Below are 21,379 nucleotides of genomic sequence, written 5' to 3' on the forward strand. Positions count from 1 at the left end.
GGATAGTAAATTAACCTTATTGATAGATTTGTCAACAACGGGGACCGATGCATGAGATTTGACTTCACAAGCAAACTGCTATGTCACCCATTGGCCGTTGGGATGATGATACGGATATGCTATTGGTTGTATCCCGAATCTTTGAAGCAGTGGTAGCAAGACCTTTTGAATTTCTATAGGGTATTTATATTGGATATTATACGTTTTATGCTACCGGTATTATCCCGAATGTATTTGGGGTATATGACAAAAACACGCCAGTCATATATTTGAAGAGATAATCTCAGTAAATTTAGGTGAAATAGGCTCAGATAAGTACGAGATTCGAAAATTCACTGCAGAGAGAAAATATAAATTCTGCTTGGAAGACGGGCATAGCCTAATGGGTAAAGCGATTGCTTTGTACGCAGTTCACTTGGGTTTGATTCCCGACCCCCGTACAAAGGGCTGAAAAATAGTTACAAAAAACATCTTTCAGGTCATGTGTCTTTCGGAAAAACTGTTTTAAGAATGATCAATGCAGATTTTTCCCCGTAAATATCACAACGATTCGTTCCGAGATACTTATACCAACTGAATAGAACTCTGTTGATATCTTGAAAAATCCCGGGCCTGCCGGAATAAAATCTGATGCCTAGTAGCACCGTACTCACAATGAAATGCTAGCCGTTTCCTCTTCAACGCCATCATCATCATCAGCATCATCATCATTCGACATCTTGACTACAAGACAACAACAAAAAACCTTTATGTATCCCATATGCGCAATTATGTCTGCTTCCCCGTTCTACCTGACCATTCCGTAAAAAAGGCCAAAATTATATAATTTACTCAATACTACAAAAACTAACACACATACACGCGCGGAACGACCGGGATAACGCCGCGACGCGACGACGACGGTCCAAGTTCTAGCATCTGCTGTGTTTTAAGATCTATTATGGCCAATGCCGAAATGGTAGCCGCATGCGGTAATAACAGAGAACACGCAGCCAAACCATCAGAACTGTTCCCATTGTAGCTACGACCATCTTTTAATGTTTTTTCTTCATCTCGTTCATGCTGTGTTTTATATTACCACCTTTTCATCGATAGGACGGTGTAGGTATGGCGGCGATAGGGGGGCTACTCACTCGCGTCTTGGTTTATGTTTTTTCGACGGTTGTTGTTGTTGTTATAGTTTTCGATATTATTTTCCATCTCCGGTTTCATCAAACGCGACGCGGCGTTGCTCGAAACAAAAGAAAATGGACAAAAATTAGTCGAAGCATAAACAGATGATGGGGTAGGATGAAAACAGAAAAAATGGCGCTTAGAACGGCATATCAGTGCACGGCTAAGATCTCTTTTCAAATACAAAAAAACGAATTATTGAATATTATTTCGCATTATGGCAAACATAACAAGCTACTAGATGATCACATATTTAAAAAAAAAAATTCGTCGCTTGGTTATCCGATCCGATGATTTGGCCGTTTATTCGATGTGGCTGGGTTAAAGGACGCATGGATTCAAAATGCACCACAAGAAAATGTTCGTCAAAATTCACCCATTAAACCGATGGTTTTCAAACTTTCGAGTAATGAAACGAGGCTGAAACCGGCCTGAAGAGCATAGAACCATCGTGAGACCTCATAAGTGGAAGTAGAAACATTTGGAGGTATTTTTTCGAGTACATACACGAGCAAATTGCTTGCCAAATCATGTATTTTTGGTAAAATTCTTTTTCTTTCCAACTACCACTGGAACGTCGAACTTATGACGAGCAGTGAAGAAAATGGGCCCAGAAAGCTGCAAGAAATCGGCGTGCACATAAGTCTAGTTCATGGCCAGACGTTGCGGTTTTGTCAACAGCTGAATGTAGAGCTTTCGCTCACGTGGTTTCCCCACTGAAATCGAGCGGGCCTAAATTGTGACCCAAAATAAACCACAAACCAACAAGTTGTTTTCAGAACCAGCCAATTATAAAGTATTATTATTATAAATGAAATTTTCCATTGCCTTACAACCTCCCTCTCCCTTTCCTCCCGGCTTGAATAACTATCAATCTTGATGATGCTGTGCGGCGGGGGCACTAGTTTTTATTATGGTGGAAAATTTAGGTTTGCGCGTTTTTCCCAAAAGTTTTTAGCTGTGTTGTTTTCAAAGAAGTTGTAGTTGAATTCAAAATAAAATAGTTTATTTTTATTGTCAGAGATGCACCTTCCAACGAAAACTAGTCTGGCTCGCTTGGAATCGAATTGTATGGACCAACCACTGCTTTCACAAAAACTGTTATTTTCAGTAATTGAACATTCTACATTTTTGTAAATTGAATCATTACACTAACCTGTCTACAAATCACACAAATAACTTTTTTATTTTGTGCCATTCGACTTGAAAGCGACGATATTGTTCACAAGTGGCTCACTTACCATCCAACGCTCTTGGCAAGCCACTTTCTGATGCTTGTAATAAAATTTCAATTCGATTCTTTGTCGATAAATTGATGACCCTGAAAAGGGCCTTTTCTTTGGGCAGTGTTCGAAATTTACTTGGTGCCATCGAAGACGGCGTGCTTGGCCAACTCTTTTGACAGCAGCAAACGGACTGCGGTTTGAATTTTGCGGGAGATGCTGCAAACAAACTGCTGCATGCTGATGCTGCAAACGAACTGATCGTGAACAGCAGCATGCTGAGTTTTTATACCTGACTACAGCACAATGTAAGCTCGTCCTTTTTTGTGTTGTCCTCAATATGTGTTCTTCGTAGCTCCACCCCTTTGTTGGTCGACCACATATTTTTGATAAAGAACAAAATTGAAATTGTGTTTCCAATACGGAGGTTATCGAACACTCAGGGTAAAAAGAGTAATGTAATACGGCACTTTGGTAAAATGTTTGAGAATTGAAACCGTTTTTGAATGCGCCTAGTAAACACGAAACTGTAAACAAACACACAAATGATAACTTTTTATTTTGTGTCATTCTACGTGAAATCTACTATATTGTTCACAAGTAGCTCACTTGCCATCGAACGCTCTTGGCAAGCTACTTTCGGATGCTTGTAATAACAAAATGTCAATTCGATTCTTTGTTGATAAATGGCCCGTACCAAACATACCGCTCGTAAGTCCACCGGAGGAAAGCCTCCCCGCAAGCAGTAAGCAACGAAGGCCGTGAAAAAGTGCCCCAGTCACGGTTGGCGTTAGGAAGCCTCATCACTACTGAACAGAAACTGTCGCCCTGCGAGAAATTCACAGCTATCAGCAATCGAGCAGGCCTAAATTGTGACCCAATATAAACCACAAACCAACAAGTTCTTTTCAGGACCAGCCAATTATATTCCAGTAAGATATAAATGAAATTTTCGTTTTCCATTGCCTTACAACCTCTTTCCTCCCGGCTTGAATTACTATCAATCTTGATGATGCAGTGCGGCTGGGCACAGGCAGTTTCCATTATAGTGGAAAATTTAGGTTTGCGCGTTTTTCCCAAACGTTTTTTAGCTGTGCTGTTTTCAAGGAAGTTGTAGTTGAATTCAAAATAAAATAGTTTACTTCTATTGTCAGAGGTGGACCTTCCAACGAAAACTAGTCTGGCTCGCTTGGAATCGAATTGTACGGACCAACCACTGCTTTCACAAAATCCGTTATTTCAGTAATTGTACAGTCTACAGAATTAGTCACAACTATTTCCAATCAGCGCAAAAATCGAAGGTTTTCATTCAATACAACAGCAGATTTTCACGTTTGAAAAAACAGGCAGCATTCTGGCCGAAAATTTTGAAACGGAGCACCTATATCGAAACGTTAGAAAACGTTTGATTTTTGTAAATTGAATCATTACACTAAAATGTCTATAAATCACAAATAACTTTTGATTTTGTGCCATTCTCGTGAAAGCGACGGTATTGTTCACAAGTGGCTCACTTACCATCCAACGCTCTTGACAAGCTGATGCTTGTAATAACAAAACTTCAATTTCATTCTTTGTCGATAAATTGATGGCCCTGAAAAGGGCCTTTTCTTTGGGCAGTGTTCGAAATTTACTTGGTGCTGGTGTATATGGTAACAGTTTTGGTGCCATCGAAGACGGCGTGCTCGGCCAACTCTTCTGACAGCAGCAAACGGACGGCGGTTTGAATTTTGCGGGAGATGCTGCAAACGAACTGCTGCATGCTGATGCTGGAAACGAACTGAGCGTGAGCAACAGCATGCTGAGTTTTTATACCTGACTACAGCACAATGTAAGCTCGTCCTTTTTTGTGTTGTCCTCAATATGTGTTCTTCGAAGCTCCACCCCTTCGTTGGTCGACCACATATTTTTGATAAAGAACAAAATTGAAATTGTGTTTCCACTACGGAGATTATCGAACACTCAGGGTAAAGAGAGTAATGTAATACGGCACCTTGGTAAAATGTTTGAGAATTGGAACCTTTTTTGAATGCGCCTAGTAAAAATGTTTTCCACTTCACTCCAGTTTGTTTCTGACCATATTTGCAATTTACGTACTGAAATAAATCATAATTTAGGGTTTAACCCAAATTGCTCTCCAGGGAGAAACAGTCCATGAAACAGAAAATGCAAACTTATTCTTTGAAATGGTTTTGGTGGCCCTGAAAAGGGCCTTTTTTATAATGATACAAGTGAGTTCTACCTTTTCAACTTCCAAATCCATACAAAGTGCGTCCCTGCCGCTTCAGAGTATAGACGACATTCATTGCGGTTTTGCGCTTGGCGTGTTCAGTGTAGGTCACGGCATCTCGGATGACATTTTTCTGCACACCATCAGCATTCGTAGATTAAATTGGAGATGCATTTTACACCACCACGACGAGCCAGACGCCGAATTTGGTGATTCCCTGGATTTTATCACGAAGAACCTTGCGATGACGCTTGGTACGGGAACGCAAACATGATACCGCTCATTGTACCGTCCGGACGAGCATGTTGCTCGTGTGGTAAGCGAGCACCCACTGATACAAAACAAGCTCGTGTGACCTGTATATATAACATTCCCGTATGTAATGAAACGCTTACATGCTCCTTTTTGACGGCTCTGCGTGGGATATGCTGGCAAATTGCGCATTTTCCTCGCTGTTTCCGAAGGATTTTCTGAAAATCCTTGTTTTGGTTTATTTATAGTAGTCGCAGTAATTCCGAAATTTAATACGAAACACGTGCACAAATTTCCGATCAGATAGTGCAAAAATATTGCGATTTCGTTCAGTAGAACGGAAGATACTCGCATTTCAAACCTGGGAAAATTTCTCAACTGAAATTTTTGAAATGGGACCCCATATTGAAACGTTAGAAGTATTCTACTTCAAAACGAATTATTGAATATTATTTCGTATTATGGCAAACTACTAGATGATGACATATTTTTTAAAATTCGTCACTTGGTTAATGGTGACTCTTGACCCACCATCCGATGATTTGCTGTTAATCATAGGAGGCCGTTTATTCGATGTGGCTGGATTGAAGGATGCAAAATGCACCGCAAGAAAAGGTTCGTCAAAATTCACCCATTAAACCGATGGTTTTCAAACTTTCGAGTAATGAAACGAGGCTGAAACCGGCCTGAAGAGCATAGAACCATCGTGAAACCTCATAAGTGGAAGTAGAAACATTTAGAGGTATTCTTTCGAGTACATACACGAGCAAATTGCTTGCCAAATCATGTATTTTTGGTAAAATTCTTTTTCTTTCCAACTACCACTGGAACGTCGAACTTATGACGAGCAGTGAAGAAAATGGGCCCAGAAAGCTGCAAGAAATCGGCGTGCACATAAGTCTAGTTCATGGCCAGACGTTGCGGTTTTGTCAACAGCTGAATGTAGAGCTTTCGCTCACGTGGTTTCCCCACTGTATACTGGCGCTCAACGCGACTCAGCGCCTGTGCGAGTCCTTCACGTTTTTTGCATCTTACACAAAAGTTTTGCTTAAGTGCAGTTTTTTCCCCCTGTTCATCACTAAACTATTAGAATTACTCTTGAAAGCTTCGACTATCCGATTGTGATCCTTCACACTATACTGAAATCCATTTTGGCCATTTTTTTCTTTTCTATCTACGGTCAAACGTACGTTTTACCATTTCAAAACACAAATCTTGCAAATAGCACGGCGACAGAGATTCGCATTTTCTAGGTACGTGAACAAAATTTGTCAACATATTTGTACCTACCACAATATCCTTCATCGGGCGAATGGGCATTAGAAGGAGTAGACTTTAGGTCAAATAGTTAATAGTAAAAGAGCAAGAAATTGTTGTTGCCATTTACATTCTTCTATTCCTAAGTTTAATCGGAAAGCTATAAAAATTTAAATACAGTACAATTCGATATAACTGCTCATGAAGTAAAGAAGGGTACCACGCTGCTACAAAAACAAACAAACATTGAATGAATTTTTCAAGTGACCTAGTCTATGTTGTAGATCCAGTCAAATGCAGCACAGAACCACGTTTTCTCAGTTTAATATACCCCCAAAATCTTGATTTAGAGGCAAATACACATTTTTTGGGACCGATTTTCGATTTTCAATGGTATGTTACATTATATTATTTTGTAACAAATAATGGGCAATTTTAGGACAATATGAATATTATTAAAAATTGTAATTTTCATATCTTTGTCCCAAACTCACACATTATTTATACGAAACAGCATAATATAGAACCTTTTTAGTAACATCAAACGGGGAAAACAGATCGACATGGTGAGTTAGCCGAAAGCAGTTATGTGAAAAAAAATCACCCCAGAGGCAGGATTCGAACCTGCAACCCTAGGGACTCTGGTCCAACGCACGGACCATTATGCTATCTCGGAGCATTGGGCTATGATGTCCCAGGAAGAACACATGATTATAGCATTGGCGACAGTGACCGTACCTTGCCGCTTAAGAGAGATCACACACAATCGCAGCTGCAATCCAACACTTGTGACTTTTCCTCATAAGTATAATATTTTCATACTTATCTCTAATACACATAATCAGTAAATAGGGCAAGAATAAAAATGGCGCGCGAGATCTAGTGCTTGGATACGGTATTCGATCCGTATGTTCGTCTAAAATAAAAATAGTGTAGATGTCCGTACTAAGGTTCATATTGCTATCACGATTCATTCTGTGAATATTTCTTCTGCTACGATCACAATATATGTATATTATAGTAAATAAAAGTATGTACAATTGTTTTAGCGGCACGATAAATATCAAATAATCTATAGGCAGGCAGTCCTCCCGTTAGCCGCGGCTTTATGGAGTTCCTAGCTGTTTTAGCCTTACGGAAAGTACAAACTACTTGAACACTCAATAAATTCTTCACACTTTCTCGGCAGCCGACTGTCCAGAGCAAAAAGCACGCGATAATCCTAATAACCCACTTACTAACAAACTCCCCCTTCCCGTGATACGTGTGGAGATGCAGAGAATTCCTCGGTTTCTAGCAGGAACATGTACCGGACTAACATTCCTTCTTTTCCCAGCAGATCTGCCTTCGGACGTGGCCGGTATCGGTATTGCAGGGATCAGAACAGATTGGACCACGTTGACCAATTTGGTATTCTCAAGCATGCTCTTCTAAAGAACGTTTTGCAATCTCAATTGGTCCTGTTCAGTAACGGAGTGGTAAAACACGGGCGAGCTCTTATGGTTATGCTTATGAAGATTATATCCGTTTGTTCTTACATAATAAAAGCGTGTTTAACGAAGCATGTTTTGTGCTAGCAACTTTTATGATCGCCTGCTCAAATGCACCCTTTTATTGCAACTGGTTTTCAGTTCCATCGACTCTATTTCTCATTTTTGGTACATTTGATTTAATGGCCATTCGGTTTAGTGACCATTCGGTCTGATGGCCTTTTGGTGTACTTTCCGGTCTAACTTAGGTTTAATAACCATTCGGCCTAATGATCATTCGGCCTGATGGCCTTTTGGTGTACTTTCCGGTCTAACTTAGTTTTAATAACCATTCGGCCTAAGGACCGTTCGGCCTAAGGACCATTCGGCCTAATGATCATTCGGCCTAATGAACATTCGGTCTTATGGCCATTCGATCTAATGACCATTAATAATTTCTAATCGAATTATCGTCAGGGTCAGCCTAATGGGCTTCGGCCTGATATTCTTCGATCCAATGACCCAGCATCTATTCAAAGTATGCACAATTTAATTGAAGAAGCAAAATATGTATCTTTCATTTAGTATTATAAGAACAGAAGAGGTTGGTTCTAATTTTAGTTTAAAATAAAATAAGAAAAGTTTTTTAGTTCAATCGGTAGATTTTGTAGCAACTTACCAATCCTTTCGTCTATTTAACCCTTTATAAGGCAGTGGCAACTATATTGCCACCTTTTCATTTTGATCATAAGTGTTTTAATCTTATGAGATCTATTTGTTGGGAGTGTGGTAACTCTTTTCGTTGCTTTTTATTGAAATACAGTGAAATTTTTTGGATTGGTGAAGAGTTTTTTGAAAAAAATGTGGTGATTTCCTTTTGGATAATAAAAATAGCTCGATTTTGAAAAAAGATGCTCTAAAGTTGGTGCAAAACACTCTAAACCCTTTAAGTTAGTGATAAGTTGGTGGTAAATGAGTGCCTGAGTACTAAATGACCTACGAAAACGGGCATCGATATCGGGAGAAATTCCGCTGCCGAGGAACTCTCAGCACTAGCTATCAGATAAATTGGAACGAGTAGTGCCTAGAAAGATAAGAAACCCTGGAAGGTAGTTGTAAAGCGATGTAAGTCATTATTGTCATCACCTCCGGATCGGGTCGGGTCTCTGAAGGTGATATCTGCAGCAGACCTGAGCAAGTCAGATATACCACGAAAGTTTGACAGCTAGCAAGAAACAGCAGCAACGGAATAGAAATATGAATGATTAACAAAACAAAAAGAGCAACAACACGAGCCTTATTGATGTAATACCAAGCGGTGGCCCCGTAAGGATTGGGATTGGGAGGAACAAGAGGGTTAGGTTTAGTCGATAGGTTTCCTACTCACCACTGCAGTAAGAATCCGGCTCCTGTTTCCTGTTGGATAATAAAAATAGCTCGCTTTTGAAATAAAGATACTCTAAAGTTGGTGAAAATACTCTAAACCCTTTAAGTTAGTGATAAGTGGGTGAGAAATGAGTGCCTGAGTGCTAAATGGCCTACGAAAACGGGCATCGATATCGGGAGAAATTCCGCTGCCGAGGAACTCTCAGCACCAGCTATCAGATAAATTGGAACGAGTAGTGCCTAGAAAGAAAAGTAACCCTGGAAGGTAGTTGTAAAGCGATGTAAGTCATTATTGTCATCACCTCCGGATCGGGTCGGGTCTCTGAAGGTGATATCTGCAGAAGACCTGAGCAAGTCAGATATACCACGAAAGTTTGACAGTAAGCAAGAAACAGCAGCAATGGAATAGAAATATGAATGATTAACACGAAACAAAAATAGCGACAACACGATCCCTATTGACGTAATACCAAACGGTGGCACCGTAAGGATTGGGATTGGGAGGAACAAGAGTTTTAGGTTTAGTCGGTAGGTTTACTATTCACCACTGCAGAAAGAATCCGGCACTACCGCGAGCCAGTAGGCAGCGCTGTCTGTTGAAGATTTCTTGTCGATAACATATATTATTCCATTTTATTGAGCTGAGTAGATTGATATAAAAGACTTGGTCCTCCAGATCTGTGAGAAAATCTTCGAAGTTTGATTGTTCCCTATTGCTCCGTTTTTTATAAGAAACATATAAAATCAACCCCCTCCTTGAGAAAATTTCCTCGCACGGGCCTGCATAGAGGTGGACTTTAGTAAAACCAGCAGTTACAAAAACGATCACATAAAAAAACTAGCATAACAGCAGCTAGCATAAGCTTTGTATGGGTTTTCCTTATACCTTTCTTCAGAAATAGAGTTTCATGAAATGTTTTTACAAGGCGGTGAACAACTATATTGTCACCTTTTTCAAAACAGTTTTTATTACGAAATAAATATAAATATGTTCTAAAACTAATCGGTAGCTCACGAATTGAGTTATTTCTATTCAACCTGGAACTCATTCTTTAACAGTTCATTTTAGTTTTTGAAATTGAGTGGACTGAACTCAACTGTTGAGTAGTTTTGGGTGAGCGTGTTAGTGTCACGTTTTTCTAGTCTACTTCTCAATTATTCTGCCCTTCAAACTCTATCATTAACTGAGAGGTGATCGTTGAATTACAAATTATTTCAACAAACATCCGCACCATCTGACAAATAGTTGAGTCCATATAAATTGCAGTGAGTTTGATATAAATTTTTCCATCAAATGAAAAGCCGACAATTCCACAAAACTCGTCGATTATCAAATTCTCCGATGTCAAGTCAAGCCGAAAGAATACGGACACAATCTGAATGTTCTCGACAGCCAACACATTAAGCCCACCAGAAATCACCGGGCGGCATGGCGCACCGTCGGAATGTATTGGAACATTTTTCTATCACAGAATTGACTAATAATGAATCCGATATCTTGTGGTCGAAATCAATAAGCAGAGAAATTAATAGCATTCGACATAATTCCTAGCCTCTTCCTCCTCCCACCACCATCGTCCTATCCTGAGCTGCTGCTGAAGATGCTTTCTTCTGTTGCTGATGAAAGGCCGAAAAGCGAGGCGACGCAGACAGACGTGAAGGCCGGCTTTTCCTTTATGTTATGGTTGCCACTCTTCAGTTGGCCAGTTCCGCCAGTCGTGCGGCGAGCCGGTTAAAAAGAGACAGCAAAGAATGTGGCGCGGACAGCACCACAAGAACCTCCGAAGATGTGAAGAGACCGATAAACTTGGCTCGTGGGAGCGAGAGACTTGAAAGGGTAGATTCTTTCAAGACAGATAGCAGCAGGATCGTGACGAGGTACAAATAGCTCCAGTCCAGGGGCCAGGTCTGGGAGAGGTTGTGCGATCGCTTCGGATGTATGGCAGAATTGCAAAATACTCTAACCGCAAAGTCAATCAATACGACTGTTGATATTTCAAACACTCTTGAAATGTTTTAACTCGTTAGAAACGACTCGCCATCACCGACGAAGACCAACACTGACAGCACCACCACCGCTTGCTACGATTTCGCGGAAATGCACTCTGCCTCTCAAATTAATTCATTCATCCGCTTCGAGTCCGAGCGAGACACTCAAAATTGAAAAGAAATCATTGGCAATGTCAAGATCGGTTGGGGCCACTTCAACACCTCAACAACTAGCAGCACCCCAATTGAATGCCTATCGGACAACGGAGGCACGCGAAAAGCACCGAATTAAGCCTATTAACCCTAACCTACGCTAAGATTCTATTACTGGGTAACCAGCCACCCACCCACCGCCCCATCCAAAACGAAATGGTGCGCCTTTGCATAATTCGGCTCTCTACACTCGCGAGGAATCGATCGCCGAAAGCGTGGCCGGCGCATATGATGAAACTCTATTTTGATGACTGTACAGAAATGCCTCACAGCTATGGCAAACGTGAGGAATCAAACTTTTCTAGATCTCTCTCCCTCGGAACGATCCTATTAACGCAGCACATTCTTTTCGTACAGGAGAAAGAACAGAAGGTGAGTGAAATTTCGCAACAACCTTGATCATGGTCACCTGCACATCGGAAACGGGAAACCTCGGTGATCCCTGCTGGCTGATCATGTGTGCGGTGGCGATGAGTTGGTTGTTATGCAAAGTATGCCATGCTTTCCTGCCCATACACTTGAAATGAGCCCGTTGTGCGGCGCGCATCCCAGAGGTATGCTGTTTGTGGATGTTTGTTGTTGGGCTTTCAATGGGTTGTTTATGTTGATTCATGGCGCCATGACTACACGAATTTCTCGATTTGGGTACCGATTTTAAGGCGATAGATACTGGAGGGGCTTCGACGGGGGAGGTTTCATTTTCATTATTACTACTACTAGAGGTGTATTACTTGCTGAATTTTGAAACCACACTCTCTCACTCGTCGGTTTTCGGGGGCCGAGCCTGCTAGTTAGGTCAGGTCTCGGATGATGACGCTTCTGGTCTAGGAGTGTGACTCTCGAAATAGTAGTACCACTACCTAATAAGGTTCGGGGGAAGGATGATGACGATTGAAATCAGAGCGAAATGTGCGCTGGGCGAGAGATGAGTCTGGATTTTTGGAACAGTCAATGAATGGAACGGCGGTAGTGGCGAAGCTCTCAAGTCATCACTTTTCACCGGAGGATCGATGACGATGGGAACCGGAATCACCGGCAGCACAACAACCGTGCCGCAAGTGGTTGAAAGGGCCAGGTGAGCTCAAGTTTTCTGTCCGGTAAAGCATGGGAATATCTTTTGTGGGTTTAAAAGTTTCTCAAGGGAAAAGACTGCATTTGGTGAGACGGTCCCACGGTGACTGTCAATCTTCGGACGAAGCTGTGCTTTGACAGATTCCGATTTTTGTTTTCTGGGAAACACAATTCAAGTAGCCCGGTGCATCAATCGGGTTTGAATTTCGCATCAAAATATTGATTTCAAGGATCGTTCATCAAAGCATGCTGAGATTGGGTAAAAATCTTTGCTTTTTTAAATAAACTCAAACCGTGCACAATTCTGCTCAAATCAGATTAAATTCTCTCCTTGCCATCATAAAAAATAGTGTATGTTTATGTATATCGCGTGGACAATCAATTACACCTCCCGGCGGCCTTATTGACACACTGTATCATAATCGACCCATCACCCCGTGTCATTTATCATTCTTTATTGATTTACACAAAACCACTCTTCAACTCACTTCTCTGCATTTATTCAATCTTCCAGGTGAATATGTGCTCAACGCCACGGACGACGATAGTGAGGTCACGCTTCCACCGCCGTTAGCCGATTTATTCCTTGCTGAAGAACTCAACCTTCCGGAGCTGATCAACGATAGTAGTGAGGTGAGAATGTGACCACAGTGTGTACCGGGAATCGTACCGCCGACTCAAATAAGTTATTAGACCGACCGACCAACCCAACCAACATACCTAATCTATTATTTACCACGTCGTGCCGTTTGTACAAATTGTTGGTTTTGCGCCGGTTAGAACACGAACACGAAAATCTTTTTCCCCCTCGTAACGTATAATTCTTCCCCTGATTTGACTGGCGGCAGAACTCATATCTGGCGTTAATGTTTAATGTTGGTGAGGTTAAGCAAATTATCGATGACCACTGAACTGACAAGACTATCGGCCATAATTACACTGTTAATTTTGAATTCAATTCGAGGCAAATGTATTTGCGTACCGGTCGACCGCCGGACAGCCGGTGCCCAGTACGAGAGAGCGAGAAAAAACAACAATAAATTATATGTTTGTTTAATGCAGGAAACCAGCGAAGAGTCAGCAAAAAAGAAGACAACTGCCGAAGAGGAAGACGAGGAGTCCGAGGTCAAACGAATCGAGAGGGAACTCGAAACATCGGCTGATGAACTGTGCCAAGGTGGTGCTGCCGCCAGTGCCAGTGGATACTGTGATTCTAGTTCGGACATCTCTGCAGCAGACACGAGCAGCTTGAGTGGTGGGCCTGCTGACACGCTCACACGCTCACTGGGTGCTTCGTCCCCGGAAGAGAACCAGCCGAGCAGCATCTCCGTTGACGGCGTTGAACCGAAGGAAACTGCCGGCGGTGCCGCCGATGATCTAGACAATCTACTGTGCGATATGATGATCCAAACGTCATCGGGCCACTTCCAGCATCCCCGGCAGCCGATGCAAAACTATGGCCACGGGATGCATGGTTCGCTACGGCAGGGTGGCTACCATCACCATCATCACCACCATCATCATCAGGTGAGCGAAATTGATTTTAACTTGGAGTAAGGAATGAGGGGGGACAAGGAGTTACGGTTTAATTGTTAACGAACTTGGCTAATCCTTTTTTGATAAGGACAGAGAAGCAAATTCCATCCCTGTAGCCCTCGGCTTAGACAGTTTTGAGTGTTAGGTGTCCACTGAATTCCAATCGATTTACACCCGACCAACTTAGGTTTCCATACATTATATTATTATACTGTTACATTCTTTTACACATTCACTTGAATTATTTTCATTACATTAGTTACGCATTATTATCTGCAGTCCGAACAAGTGAAATATTCATAACCACCATGTTCTTTATCATATCTATGTCTAACTAATATCCTTCAAATAATTTCTTAATTTTATGTTTAAGTGAAACGAGAAAATAGGTACAGAACCATAAAAGAAATCTAGAAAGATGTATGGAGATCGACATGAATGTTAAGGGACATTATGCTTGATATTGGAAATAGTATAAACGGAAAATAACAGGTAATTACAGTTACTTAAACTATAATATAATTGCATTTTACAGGAATAAGAATGAAAACAACAAGAGAATGCAGTTTAAGCTAATTAAGAATTCACAAAGAAATGGCTGAAGCAATCTTCAATTTTCAGAACTGGTTAAAACCCTCAATAAACAGAATCAGCTCAAGTTCGCCCGGAAATACAGATAATTAGCTAGGAAATTATGAATTATTATGTTTTTAAACAAAAACATGGGTGGATAATATTTGGACTTAACTGGTGCAAAATGTGTATGTATTGCAAAATTATCATTTTATGTCTATGCCGAATAACTAATATAAATTCTTAATTTTATGTTTAGATAAAACGAGAAAATAGATATAGAACCATAAAAGAAAAGATCGAGATGAATGTTAAGGGATTTAATTTTGGAAATAGTAAAGACGGAAAATTACAGGTAATTACAATTACTTAAACTATAATAAAATTGCATTTTACAGGAATAAGAGAATGACAAACAACAAGAGAATGAAATTTAAGTTAATTAAGATTTCATCGGCTGAAGCACTTTTTAATAAACAGAACTGGCTAAAAAAACCCTGCAATGAACGGAATCGACTCAAATTCACCCGGAAATACAAAGAATTAGGTAGGAAATCATGTAATATATTTTTAAACAGAAAATATGGGTGGATAATGTCTGGAACTGCGCCGGTGTGTCGTGACTACACTCAGGGTAATTGTAATGTAATGGTTGCCTTACATGACCAATACTATCGTCAATAATTAACACCACTGTAGAATTTTAAAGAAACGTATTTTCTAGTGGCCTAAAATGTGCTTTAGGGCCTTAAAAATGATGTCAAAATATGGAAGACGATAATAATATATAAATGTTCAAATTTTCAATCCTGCCGCAACGTTTCTTATGTATACCTTAAGTTACTGAACACTAACCATGCTTTTCCTCGAAACCACTTTTTTGAGCTGGTTGGAAATGTTACTCGAACAATATTGTTTGATTGTCCTGAAATGCTCTCAGTATATTTAAAATTACATTCTGCTGCGACGCACACGCGATTATATTTTTTCAATTAATATTTTTTAATAAGCAATTTTGTGTAAATTTACGTCTCCTAACCATGACATATACGAGCATCAAAAATTACATAGTTTTGCGTTTGATTTTAGTTTTACAAGTCGTTGAATTTAGCGAGTCACGTAATTTTACTCCACATATGGCGTTTGTTTAATATATGGAAGGGTGTAATTTTATGGCACTGCGCTTGGAAAGTAATGTAAAATTAAACAGAACGCGGTTATATTGCGTCAATTCGTCGAATACGGGTTGTTAGATTGTGGCAAATTTAGAATTACGTCAACGATAAAATTCAGTTTTTTTGGTGTGTACCATTGCGCGAAAAATAAAAATATCGAGAAAATCGTACGTCACTTTCTATGGCGCCATCGTGTGATGAAATTACTTGAAAACGTAATTTTTGGGAATTACAATTGCTATTGTAAATCCTTTTGAAATGAGTTCGATTCATCTCTTCATTGCGTCAAGCAAAAATTCCAAAACATTCCTATTTTCTCGGGCTCTACAGTGGTGTAAATCCTTAATAGGACCTCCTCATCACTGACTCATAAAAAGGTGATCTCTGCAGAATTTGAAGACAACAAGAGAAACAAAGGATCTTTTGTGCGTTTTTGAACATATATTTGCTCAAAAAACGTTTTTTTGAATGTCAAAATAAATGAAAATGGCGGTTTTTTAAACTCATTTTCCGTACAAGATTCAGCCCGTAATGTTTACCTTGTACTTGTACTTGTAGAGAAAAAGGGGTCGAAGATATCATTTTCAAGATTTCGAAAAAAATAACTTATATTCTAGAAATACCAACAACACGTTTCCAGTGTCCTTCGTGACCTGAAATCACGTGTAGGTATAGCGACTGGACGGCTAGGCAAACTTTCGTCGCTAATGATGCTCATATAAAAATACTTTCCCCACTATGGGTACATTCAAACCAGGATCGAGGTTCAGGGATGAGTTAAAATAATCAGTGTTACCAAGAGCTCTCCAAAGAAGGTTTGTGAAGAATAAACTTGTTAAGAGGAGTCTCAGGGAAGTCCTACTAGACCCGTAGATAGCATGATATTTGCTGTGCACCCAAGACTGACTGACAACTGAAGTGGGTTGGTTCCGAAAATCAAAAAAAAAGTGGAACGTCAGATCAGACAAAGGTTGGATTTGGTAGGAAATGATTGGTTCGAAGCTCAGAAAATCTTCATCAGTATTTTTACGTTATCCGGATTTCTCCGCAGTTTGGCATCTCTCAAGGTTAAGATGGAGGCTGAACAAAATTCCAATATCACCCTTCTCCGGGAAACCGATGAAATTCTTCTTAGTACAAGGAAAGTTTCTCGGCGATCTTTTGAGATCATTCGAGAGCTCGAATTCTTCTCACGATTATGATTTGTTCAGGATTCTTATGCTCATGTTTCCAATTAAATTCGGACAAATATTCTGAATAAAGTCCTGCTCAGAATTCGGGCGGAATTCTGCTTAGAATTTTGACGTTATCTTGTACACGATTCTGATGCTATCCCGTTCAACATTGTTATGCAATCCGTTTCAGTATTTGCACGTTTTTCAAGAATAGCCCTGTTTGATCAAATTTTATCCTTAGTATCGAATGAACGTTGATTGTATTTTTATAAAGCTTGATATACCTCGGATAATACTTATATGAAGGGTAGTTTTGACTGGAGATATCGATACGTTGTGTATTATTGGAAGTGAAACGAATAACAAAATTGGTTCGGTCACAGATCCAAGTAACGTGAAACCAAGCTAGCTGCATACAGGCGTTAATACAATCAATTTTCCAAATAATAAAATAACAAATGGACAACGCAGGAACGGATCCACTCGAGTGAATTTCCCACCGGTACAGAAGGTCAACTGACATGACATTATTTACTCACCACATATTTCATAATTTGTACACAAATGTTTACCCACCCGGGTGCCGTTTCCCACCAGGTCAAAACTTTATTCAAAATCGACATGCTTTCCTGGATTCGAGGATATCCTTACCTTCGGTAGAAAGTCTAGAACGCACTACGCTCGACCAGAGAAGACGGGAAAGGAGCAAACATTGGCCCCTGCCAGCCGACAGCCAGATCGTTGATTCAAGGATGCTCTCACTGCACTCTCAATCAGCGAACGTAGCAACGAAATTCGTGGAAACAGGTTCTAAAAAAGATTAATTTTTATAAACGTGAACTCGAAAACGTTTTAAAATAACAGAACGCAAAAGTGAGCAAGCCCAAGAGTCTTACAAGTGTTTTCTTTAAAAACACTTGTCGATTTAAAAACACAAAATTTCCTGCATTTTCTCGTCCTCGTCCCCCATCCTACCCTTCCCGACTCGTCAAGCGGCTTTCGCTGTCGGACTGAAGTGCTCTCCGGTTGAGATCTCTCAGTCTTTTCGCCTTTTGCGTGTTTTTCCATCGTATACCGGGCCCCTGCTCCGTAATTCCGTACAAAACCGAACGAAAAGTATACATTCTTAGCATTAACTTCTCCTAATGACCAGGTTCAGATCGAGCGAAGCCTTTGGAGGATGTGATCAGACCACAATCATCTTAGACTTTGTTTTTCTTTCCATTCCTTCCTCGGGAAGACATTCAATGTTCTCCCTCTAATTTTTTCCCTGCCACTTTTCGTGCGTAATTAGGATTTCAATTTTTAGAAGTCAAAAGAAATCGTAGAAGGCGACGACTACGACGACGACGCAAAAAGCAGGAGCTCCGACCCCGAGGGGTTGTACGCCACAAGACTTCTCCATCACAGCAACCTGATGCTCTCAGCCCGCCAGTCCGAGACTCGCTTGTCTTATTTTCGCCTCCTTTTTGGTCCATTTTGGCTAAAGTGTACACACAAAAGTGGGAAAAAGCAATTTACCATCTCTGATTGCTTATTGCTTTTAACAGGTTTTTTCTTCTCTTACGTTCTCTACCATCCTTTTTGGTATCTCCGTGGCACATCTAGGTTCGATGGCGGCCAACGGGTGAAAACCTTTTTATTTATTGTTTTATTATTTTACAACACAGGTAGTCATTTTTGCGGTGTTTCTGGTGACCCGCCGAAGCCGAGGGGGTGCGAAAAACAGGACAAATTCGAGGATATGCGCAAACATACCGCACCGCTGCTACCAGGTCCTGAGGACTGTGTCATGTTATTTTTCGCATAGAGGCTTAACCGGTCGCCAGTTCTTCCGATTATGTTTGGCTAGCTTTGCCCTGGGATAGCAAAGGGTTGTTGGCTGCAATGTGACGTCTCGACGGGACATTGTTTTCGTAGTGGCTTGTGTTTTATAATATTTGTTGTTCTTTCTCCGGTTTACCGACCGAAAAGGCATCAAAAAGGCAGCCCAGTAGTAATGGGAATGCTAATCTCTGCCACAGGTTGGTGGTGCCCAGTAGGTAGCTCCGGTATTGGTTGGGCACTGACCTGTGCAATTTCATTGCTACACTTGAAAGGATTATGGAAATTTGCTCCGACGTACAGGTTGGCTGTGGTGGGCTTGACTGAATTATCAATGGTCGAGGTGATAATTTATTACTCGAGCAAGAATGGGACTTTTCGGAGAAAATACGCCTAATGATGGAAAAGTCAGAGCTTTGCTTTGTCGGTTGTGTGTCTGTTTCTGGGATTGTTGGAGCGGTGGTTTCTGGATCCAGGATGCATTATTGTGATGTTTTTTTGATGAAAGACATAAGATTAAAGAAAGCTAATGAATGGCATTTTAAGCGCTCCTAAAATTAGACTTGGGAAGTCGAGCTCTCAGGGTTATCTGAAGAGTTTGATAAATTTATCGTAGGATGCAAATTGTACAACTTTTCGTTGTCTACTTGTCTACGTTAATAAGTCGAACATAAGTTACTTCGGCTCTCTTCAAGTCACAAAACCTCAGAATATTTTTTTAGGGAAATAATGTCCGTCCGTAGGCTAGATGGATTGACAGGATTGACATGTATCCGTTTGAATATAAATTTCAACGCGAGACTTTTTTTTTGTTCATCTACGGTTATTATATAAAATCCAGATTGTGGTGTCAATTGAACCTCCCCTTGGACCATGGGATTTTTAATAAATTACCCAAATCCTTTACTTTCATTTGATTATATCTTCAATTCCATTTACTCTAGAATCAAACCGCATGATGTTTTTTGAAGAAAATTGTTCAAGGAGTCTAAAAAATACAGTAATTTTGAAATTTCTTATACCATCGTGTTCCTCAGACATTTTTACATAAAAACACTTTTAATCTCAATATAATTCGACCAATCTCGCTGATCTCCCGTTTGCCCGAAAGTTGCAAGTTTTGCTCTTCTCTACCGGTCACCATCTACGCCTTCTCTCCCCTGTCCTTGATACAACTACTTCTACACCGATTTTGGAAATGACCAAGCATAAGTATCCGATAAAAAATCAAATTTGTATTCCGTATTCCTAGTTTTAAGATAGTTGTAATTTCTACTCTTTGTTAAAACTATTGTCCCCCATCTTGTAAATAGAATTGTATCCCTAGTTTTAGAACATCTGTGAAATTTTTCATAAATATTTGTTCCCCCTTTTGTGTACCAAACTATATTGTTAGTTTTAAGATAACTGTAAATATTTCCTAAAAAACTATTACTATTGAATTCCTTGTTTTAAAATTTTTCATAAAAAAAAATCTTTTGCCCCCTCTCTTATATATAGAATTTTTTTTCTAGTCTTAGGATAGCTGTAAATTTTTTCTCTTTTATAAAAAAAATATTTCAACATTGTAACCTCCTAGTTTTAAGATATTCAAAATGTAAAAACAAAAGAATTCGGCACCGCCAAGCTAACGCATTTGTGCCTATCAAATAAACGAAATGAATAAAAAAAAAATTCGACCAATCTCGAGATACACCGTTTTGAAGCGAATAATTCGCATTCTCCCATATAAAATCCCATTTTTGTTGTCCAATATCGAGAAAAAAAACTTTTTTGTCGTTGGGCGCTCGCGATTCCATATGAGAAATCGGGTTTTTTAACGTATCTCAGAATAGGTTCGAATTATATAGAGGTTATAAGTGACTTTTATGTAAACGTGTCTTGAGGATCACGATGGAATTAGAAAAAAAAATACATTAAATTTTTAACTGGAAAAATTGCATAGTGGGGAGCACCGTCGTTGAACACTAATATTTTTTTCTAGATTCCTTGATCAATTTCCTTCCAAAAACATTCAGTAGCCCACGCCTATGTGTAAGCGGGTACACGGCATAACGGCGAATTTATGCATGCGACGGATCCACGCTATCCAACCCGTTAACATACAAACGCTCGAAACCTGCGCAATAAAACAACATACATCATCGTGAATCTACGCCCGCGATCTCGCAAACATGAAAACGCCCCAGTTATTAAGTGAACGTTTTAACACTTACGAATTCGATAAATGCGGTCTCAAGCAAGCGTTACTACGCTATCATGAAACGATAATGTCCGGAAACTCCTACTCTTAGTCTTAACAGCCTAGGCCTTTTTTTAAAATAATTCACGGTCATACTCACTATACAGGATGACATTACCGAGAGCTCTAGTGATCTGAGAAAACTAACTCTTTTCTAGCATCTGAATCCGAAACTCCAAATTAAACGCCAGAATCGCGGGACCGCGCGAGCATTCTAGAACCCACACGAATAGGCAAATGGATAAACAATTGTACAATCGAGTTTATCCATGCGAAGATACATACCTACCTACAAACCGCCGAAAATATGTTGAAATGACAATTTCACCCGTTTCAACCCAACGCACACACAAGCAGAAAAATAAATTAATTTATCCCAACACAACAAACAGTATACATACGTGGCACCCTGCAGTGTTGAACTAGGTCCAAATCCACCCTTCCTACCCGCATTGCATACTCGTTCGTGTACATGCATAGAAGTTATGTATTTTCGGAAATGATGGCATTAACTCGCACAGTTAACCCTTTTAATACTTGCATCCGTTTCTTTTGTGTGTTAAGTTTATCGTGCGCTCTTCATCACGCTTT

At 40.1% G+C, this 21,379-nt stretch overlaps 1 protein-coding gene across 4 annotated transcripts in view; it reads left to right on the forward strand.

Annotated features, from left to right (window-relative positions):
* LOC131676670 (segmentation protein cap'n'collar) overlaps positions 1-21,379 on the forward strand; it is a 130,979-nt gene that overhangs the window by 80,508 nt on the left and 29,092 nt on the right. For all 4 annotated transcript variants that reach the window (XM_058955907.1, XM_058955906.1, XM_058955905.1 and 1 more), the window contains 2 exons: positions 12,778-12,896; positions 13,326-13,790. In XM_058955907.1, the coding sequence (XP_058811890.1) occupies positions 12,778-12,896; positions 13,326-13,790 (584 nt within the window). The remainder of the gene's footprint in view (positions 1-12,777; positions 12,897-13,325; positions 13,791-21,379) is intronic.

The sequence above is a fragment of the Topomyia yanbarensis genome, chromosome 1 (assembly GCF_030247195.1).
Source record: "Topomyia yanbarensis strain Yona2022 chromosome 1, ASM3024719v1, whole genome shotgun sequence".
Lineage (NCBI taxonomy): Eukaryota > Metazoa > Arthropoda > Insecta > Diptera > Culicidae > Topomyia > Topomyia yanbarensis.